Raw genomic sequence first — 8,416 nt, forward strand, 5'->3', positions numbered from 1 at the left:
TCATGTAGCACGTCGGGTGCAGCTTTAAGATGTATGGTTGGTTCTTTCTCATGTAGCACATCAGGGATAGCTGGAGGATGGATGGGCGGCTGCACCAGTTGATGAAAAGCTTCTGCGCCAGCAGAACGAAATGGCGCTGTCAGCGCACAGCACAAGTGGTCATTGTGTCGGCTCCATGTCGAACCATCTTGACAAAAACATGGGCCGACGGTGGATTGACATCCAAAACACTGACAAGTACCCATGGTGCACCTGTGCCGAAGTTTCTTGCATACACTTTATCTCCTCGTTGGAGTAATGGAGCCTGCCGTGGCTCTCTGTCAGCATTGAACTTCTGTTTCAGTTGCTTCAAGAGCACCGATGCTTGTAGGCAAGGCCGCAGGACATCCAAAGGAGTCTTGAACACTCTCCCCATTAGGAGCTCACATAGTGGCCGACCATTTACTTCATGTGGCGTTGTCCGATAATTATATAAGAACCTCGAAATCTGTGTTTTGAAGTTGCCAGAGCCAGACTTCTTAAGTTTGTTCTTTACGGTCTGTACCACTCGTTCTGCTGCACCATTCGAGGCGGGGTGATACGGTGGTACAAGCATGCGGCGTAGTCCGTTTCGCGTTAAGAACTCAAGGTACTGTGCACTGGTAAACGCAGGGCCATTGTCAGAAACTATTACGTCAGGGAGGCCGTGTTGAGCGAATGCAATTCTCAGGGCAGAAATGGTAGCTTCTGCAGATGTGGATAACCCAGGGAAAACTTCTATCCAGTTCGAAGAAACATCCACGATGACTAAGAACGTGTGTCCTAGAAATGGTCCCCCAAAATCAATGTGAAGCCGTGACCAGGGTCGGTGCGGAAACGGCCATGGCATCTGTTGGGCCGTCTGTGCAGCCCATTGTTGAGTCTGGCACGTAGCGCAGCTTTTCACACTGTTGACAATGTCATTGTCTATCCTGGCCACCAAACATGGCTCCTGGCAATCATTTTGCTTTTTTCAATACCAGGGTGACTGGCGTGAAGTACTCCAAGTACTTGGGCCTGCAGTGATTTTGGAAGCACGACTCTTGACCCCCATAGTAGGCAGCCTTCATGTAGATTGAGTTCTGAGCTTCTTGTGTTAAAAGGTTTCCACCCTGGCCCAGCTGGGAGGCTGTCCCCTTCAATACAGAATGCACAACGTGACCCAGAACTGGATCGTTCCTGGTGGCTCGTGCTGCCACAGCAGGTGAAAGAAGTCGTGGATAGGCCTCCTCCAACATGAAAATCTCAGCAGGGTCAGGCAGTGTGGTGCTGTTGTTAGGTAGTGGCAGTCTGCTAAGAGCATCAGCATCGCCAAGCTCTCTTCCAGGCTTGTATACAAGTGCGTAATTGTACGCGGATAGCTTGAGAGCCCACCTGACTAATCTTGGTGATGCTTGCACAAGGGCAGGCTTGTTGGCACCCAGCAGTCCGAGAAGTGGCTTGTGGTCAGTGTATGCTTCAAACGGTATGCCCCACAAGTACTGGTGGAACCGATCTACACCAAACACGAGTTTCAGGGCCTCCCTGTCAAGTTGACTGTAATTTCGTTCTGCTTTTGACAAGCTCCGCGAGGCAAAAGCAACGGGATGTTCTCGACCATCATCATCTTTGCGGGTCAGAACTGCACCTATGCCATAAGGTGATGCGTCACAGCTGATACACACAGGCCTGTCAGGGCGAAAATGTACGAGAAATGGAGCTGAGGTCACCAGGTGCTTGCAGGCTGTAAATGCATCTTGCTGATCCTGCCCCCACTCCCATTTCTTTCTATCACTAAGAAGAGAGTGCAGGGGAGAAAGAAGTGCAGAAAGATTAGGCGAAAAACGCCGATAAAGACTGACAAGTCCGAAGAAACTCTGAACTTCTTTGACGTCTTTTGGCACAGGTGCATGGAGAATGGCAGCCACCTTGTCGACGTTCGGGGAAAGGCCTTTCTTGCTGATGGTGTGGCCAAGATACTCAACTTGTGGCAAGAAAAAATGACACTTTTTGAGTTTCACTTTGAGGCCAGATTCTTGAAACTTGCGAAGCACAGCACGGAGGTTGTTGAAATGCTAAGCATCATTAGCACCAGTGACAAGAATGTCGTCGAAATAGACGGCCACATGTGATAGTCCTCTCAGCAAGTTCTCCATCTAACGTTGAAATATAGCAGGAGCTGACGACACTCCAAAAGGCCAGCGGGTGTACTGAAACAACCCCATGTGTGTCGAAATTGGGACGTACTCTCTGGAGGCCTCATTAAGAACTACTTGCTGATACGCGTCGCGCAAACCCGATTTGGTGAATTTCTCACCCCCTGAAAGGACAGTCCACAGGTCCTCAATCCTTGCAATGGGATATTTGTCCACTGCCGCTACTGCGTTGATGGTGACACTAAAATCTCCACAGATTCTGATGCGCCCATTCTTTTTACCACAAGAACGATAGGTGCAGCCTACCCTGATGTTTTCACTGGAAGAAGGATGGCATCTCTTCTTAATCATTGTATTTCTTTGTGACTCCCTCTGTCAAGGCATGTGGCAGAATGCGTGGCTTGAAGAACCGGGGTGGGGCATCTGAAGGAACATGTAATGACGATTCAGCACCTTTGAACGTATCAATACCTTATTCGAACACCTCTGCGAAGTCCTGGACTAGGTGTTTGATGTCAGAAAGTACATGTATATTTACTTCAACATTGGAGAGGCCGATGCCCAGCTCGCGCATCCAGATGCGTCCTAGCAGAGTAGGTGAACTGTCCCCGGTCAGAAACATAGGTAGATCCGCCTCCTTGCCATGCAAATTCACAAGGATATCAGCCTTGCCTCCAACTTTTTTCAGTTCCCCGGAATAGCTTCGCAGAAACACTTGCGACGGCTGCACATTAACCAAAGGCAGAAGCTGTAGAAATCGCGACTTTGCAATGACGGAGACGCTTGCCCTCGTGTCCACTTCCATGCGGAGCGGCTTGCCGCAAACGTCAATGGTGACGGTGAAAGGCGGAGGCGGTTTGGCGTAGTTAATTTGCCACATGTCGTAGACTTCTAAAGGCGAATCTGTAGCGGCATCTTCATCTTTCACAGTGTGCACGCGAAGGCGATTGCTTGACGACTGCGAACATCTTGCAGTGGACGAACGCTGCTTGTGTGGACTGCTGTTTCGGGCTTGGCTGTCTTCTCGTTTCGTCTTCCAAACTTTCACCAGATGACCCCGTTTGTGGCAGTAACTGCAGACAATCTTCACATGCTTGCATCCGGATGCAAGGTGTCCACCCCCGCAGCGATAGCAGGTGACGGCCACGGAGCCTGACAAGACGCGGTGGGTTGAAAAGGTGCCGTTAAAGGTAGCTTGCGCCATCTCATCGGGATCCTTCTTTTTTAACGCGACAGCGTTAAGGAGCTCGTGTCGCAGAAAAGCCGGTGTCGTCGGCGTCAGTGTCGGTGTCGGCGGCGTTGGTCGTGAGCGATAAATCCCGGCAGGCACTTCATGAATAAAAAACAACTAGCAAGATGGGCTGGGTGGGAATCGAACCAGGGTCTCCGGAGTGTGAGATGGAGACGCTACCACTCAGCCATGAGTTCGATGGTTCAAAGCGGTTCCGCCCGGCTGCGAAGCGCATCCAGACGACGGACGGACTGAGCAGTAACGGCGCCGGAAAAATAAAGATGGCGGCACGGCCCAAAGCGACTGCCGTCCGCCTCGAACCTGTCAACTCGTTGTTGTCCACTGTGTGGCCCGTAACTTTCAAATTGAGGCTTGTAATTTGTTTAAATTTGTGTCCAGAAGCTTCGACAGCAATGTATTCGTGATGAGCGGGCACCGTTTCCGAAAGCGATACTCAGAATCTCGGCATGTAGGCTTAGAGTGGCTGTATTGGCTGAACATGACCTCGAAGATGTTGCGGCGGCCTGGGCGGATCTCAGTGGCCCTAAGTTAAAGTGATTGCTTGTTTCTACTCACTCTAGATGGCGCCATCGGTGTACCAAAGACTTTGTCATACGTGTTTTTCATTCTGAATGAAAATGGAGATCGAAAGGTAACGATGGTTGGCCGCAATGGCTGTTGTTTTGTCCGAATCGGATGATGACAAGTACTTGTTTCATCGGAAGAGGTCTTGTTACGTTCTCGTGTCCGCGTAATCGGTGAGAGTCATGTCCCACAACGCGGGGAACTGCTCCACGAGATGTAAGAACAAAGTTGCCTCGTCGCTCAGGTTCATTTCAGTCGTTCTTGTGCGAGTCGCGCACGCGCGAACAGACACGAATGGTGTCAGCAGCGATGAAGCTGTTTCAGAAAGATCCCAAAGCCACGCTTGTTGCCAGACCGCAGAACATGCTAGGCTAAATCCGCAGCATTCGACCCCCAAAATCCGGATACGAAAAATAACTCGGCATTTTCCGTCCGTGGGGGTCGCGGACGACGCGCGGACGGCACAAATCCGTGACGCGTAGTCACGTGATGCGCCGTCTGTCGCGAAAAAGACGGATTTCGTCCGTCGTGTGGATCCACCATGAGTGATCGCTGCGCCGTAGCCCATTGTCTTACACCCCTTGGCGGGTCGACGGGAACGCTGTCGCGTTCCACTCTTGAAGGCGAAGCTTAAGCGTCCTCCAATTTTTTTTTTTTTTTTTTTGCTTCCATTGCTAGGGCTGTCTGCGCGGCATCCTGGAAAGTGAGGTCCGCTTTTTCCAGCAATCTTGTTTGAAGGTCTGCGTTGTTCACACCACACACAACATTGTAGCGTATCATGTTTTCTTGTTCGGCACCGAAGTTGCAATGCTCAGAGAGGCTTTTAAGCGTTGCAATGAACCCGCTGATAGATTCGCATTCAGCGCGAACTAAGAAGTTGAAATGCTGCACGACTGCAGACGGCTTCGGGCAATAGTACTTTCCAAGAACCAAAAGAATCTGTTCGAGGGTTTTGTCACTCGGCTTATCGGGTTTTATCAAATTGCGAAGTAACGCATACGTCTTTTTCCCGCAACAAGTGATAGCTACGGACGTTTGCTGGTCTTCTGCGATATCGTCCGCCGCGAAAAATGCTTCGAGTCAGTCCACATAGCAGAGCCAGTCGTTTCCTTCCCCCTCGAATGGCTTGAGACTGCCGAAATTTGGCATGTTGAACGGGTGGACGAGCAGTGCGGGAACGCAGACTCACTTGAAACTTTTGACGTCGTCGCCAGTTGATACGATTGGGTATGGCTAAGTGAATGTGAACCATGCTGGCCCGCGAAGCGCAGCCACTGAAGAAAGAGGCCAAGTCCGCCTAGTCTCAACAAACACACACGTTTTTTTTATTGTTGCGAACCCGACTACCGCGGCCACTTGCCCGCTAGTCATGGCACAGCAGCAACACAAAAAAGGTAGCGCTGCTTGGGGGCGCTGCATTTCAGCAACTTACAACTTTAACATTGTATCAGGGCCCTTTAAGTTCATCCTTCAATATCGCTAAACCGCGCTCACATAACACTCTGCCAAGTGGGTCAAACGAGTAAACTCGACCTGTTTAGCTCTAGTGAGTACGAACACAGGTTAGTGAGGCTGGAAGGCAAACCTGCATGACACTGCATGGAACGAGAAAAATAATACTGTGTGTTAACTGGTCCCTATATTCGACTCACCCCGATTCGCTACGGTTTGCATGAACTCAGCGACCATATTCCGACACTGTAGGCTGAGACGGGCCAATTTCGTCGGGCTCATGTGAATGCATTATTAGTTTTTTTCATATTGATTTTGTTCCTTGGAAATTCTTTGAACTAATCCTGTATTTCTTACTCTTGGAATGTATTCTCGCCCCTCCCCTCTGCAATGTACAACTATGTACCTTGAGGGTATCACAAATAAATAAATAAATAAATGTCGGTCATGCAACGTTTCTTCTTGCAGCCAAGCTGTTAAAAGTGGAGTTTCTCATCGTTTTCATGTGGTGGTGATGGCCGACGTGCTGTGACGTGCACCGTATCAAATGTTAATCAGTGAACAGTGAGCCACCCGACCTGTGTTGGAGTCCTGAATTTTTCCTTTGAAACATCATCAGCAATAAGTATGAAGTTGACGTTACCTTGTTTACACCTCGTTTCAGTAGACAACATCCTCGCGCGGTTTTTTCTAGCCAGTAAACCATAATTTTTCTTTATGACCTCGCGTTTTAACGGCTGTAAGAGCTTGTCAAAAGAGGTAGCTGGCCCATGCCGTCGTCTGACTCATCCACCCTAAGGACGTTGTTGAAGGGAGGAAAATGTTCTCATCGAGAACAATGAGCACTGGGTTTATTCACGATATCTAGAAGAAGAGTGGATAACATTACGTCTCATCAGTCTAGCATTACTAAACTGAAGCACACCGAGGAGCCGAAAAAGTCCACTCTGTCCTCCCTAGATCCCTAGCCTAGGGAAGTCTGCCGTACCTCCCCCCCCCCCCCCCTTTCGTCCAATCGGAGCGTCCAAAGTTGTCAAAGGACCCGCGATCACTCCCGCACCTTTGTTCACTGAGCATACAGAAAGTAGAGGAGCTTCGTAGAGAGGGATTGACACGCTTGACTTCAACTGGCGCGTCTTGGTTCCTGGGATGACGCAGCAGTTAGCTGGAGCGTCTGTCAAACGACCGTGGCGGTTACCGAAGTCCATGGGGAAACGCCGTAGAACAACATTTTCCATGAGTTTCTTGGTCCCATCGTCCGTGACGGCGACAGTGAACCAGCAAACAATATTCGATCCGCCAAACGTGTCTCGCCTTGCTGTCGCCACAGGTCTGTCCGAGTGGGACGCATTATTAGCTTCGCGAAACGACCCGTCACAGTGGTGCAGGACAGGCGTGAAGGTCACTACCGCTGCTGGCCGAGCGTAACACGGATCCATGCTCGTGGTCAGTTGGGTGTTTTTTAGGCTAGGATAGTGAACCACGCGTACGGCGTTGTCTAGCAACGCAGCCTGGGTGGGAGCCTTGAAGCAGCCTTGTATGACCAAGGCGTCATTGCTGAATCATCACTAAGAATAGCCAGCAAACAGACCACTAGCACTTTCGATGAAGGGTGTGACAACTCGGTTACGTAGAATTTCTGTCTGATGTATTGCCTGCTCAGATCAGCGTGCATATAAAAATTATTTCATTGTACTTTATTTTGTTTTGCCCTGAAAGGAATCAACTGCGACGCCTGTGGCGAGCGTGGAATCGTCGGCACACGCTGGAAGTGAGAGTCATGCTACGACTACGATCTGTGCACTCCCTGTTATGCGCGAGGCGAGCACTACGAAGAGCACTCGTTCCTGCGCCTCAACAAGCCTGGTGACACTGCGTGAACATTCACTGAAATTTTGTTGTTGTTGCTTTTTTCTACACCTCTGGAAGAGCCAAACGAATGTAAACAGTTACTCATCTTGGAAGAAAAAAAATTACAGAAAAGAAGACGATACAAGACTACAGTGCAGGTGCCTGCCTTATCGTCTAGTCCTCTTTGACGTCGTCTTCTCTCCCATTTATTCAAAAATGAACCTCTAACAAGTAGGCGCCCAATAAATTAGTTATTGCATTCTGATTTTATTATACTCGCTTGACGCCACGTTTACGTAACGACCAACACCATCATCGGGTGATTATCCGCAGCGTGGCCTGAACCGCTCAATAAAATGCTCTCCTCATAATAGGAGGTCTAATAACTAATAACTAATAGCATCACCTACCTTAACAGGATTTTTTTTTCTACTTGACTGGCAAGAGGTGAGGAGCACGCATAAGTTGAGACGGTTTCCGTGGGGCCGAACTAGTGCAGCTAAAGTAGACCGCTGGTTGAGCAGAGTGCATGGTGCCGCTGTCTGCGATTGGTCCGTTTCCCCTCGCTTAGCTTGCGGTGGCTGGTCGAAAGTGGCGCCGGCGCGCAACTAAAGGCTAAAAATGCTGGCCAAAATAGATCCTGAGCGGAGTTAGCAGAGTGATGTTTATAGTATATGTGCCGAAAGGGCTCGATATACTTACATGCGAAAATTTTTATTTACACAAAGAAATCCATTTTCCCCAGCAGCTCCGACTAGCCAGTGCCAGAGCGATCGGCGGGCAGCGATCTTATATTCATTTCAGAATTAGGCATTGTTCGGCCATTAAGAAATAATTCAGTTTTGATCGGCACATTACTGCATCTTTAGTACGTACATGTCATTTTGACGAGGCGAGTTTCCGCGGCTTTGTGACGCCACATGACAAGCAGACAAAGTGGCCGCAGCCCGCAACATTTTTACTGATAGAGGATGACTAATGGCAAAAAAGGCGTAGGATCAGACAGATATGCATATATAATTTCTTTTGTTCGGCCTAATTATGCACAATCAGTGTGTACACATCGTGCATATCAGATGGCGAGTTTTTGCAGTTTTCGTGACGTCGCGTGACAGACAGATGAAAGGGGAGTACCCCAAAATTT

General features: G+C 49.3%; 1 protein-coding gene across 3 annotated transcripts in view; it reads left to right on the forward strand.

The window, feature by feature from the left end:
* The window catches only part of LOC126545248 (uncharacterized), a 50,844-nt gene extending 43,547 nt beyond the window's left edge, over positions 1–7,297 (forward strand). For all 3 annotated transcript variants that reach the window (XM_072287202.1, XM_072287203.1, XM_072287204.1), the window contains exon 15: positions 7,141–7,297. In XM_072287202.1, coding sequence (XP_072143303.1) covers positions 7,141–7,196 — 56 coding nt within the window. In that variant the 3' untranslated portion in view covers positions 7,197–7,297. The remainder of the gene's footprint in view (positions 1–7,140) is intronic.
* The last annotated feature ends 1,119 nt before the right edge of the window (positions 7,298–8,416 follow it).

The sequence above is a fragment of the Dermacentor andersoni genome, chromosome 3 (assembly GCF_023375885.2).
Source record: "Dermacentor andersoni chromosome 3, qqDerAnde1_hic_scaffold, whole genome shotgun sequence".
Taxonomy (NCBI): domain Eukaryota; kingdom Metazoa; phylum Arthropoda; class Arachnida; order Ixodida; family Ixodidae; genus Dermacentor; species Dermacentor andersoni.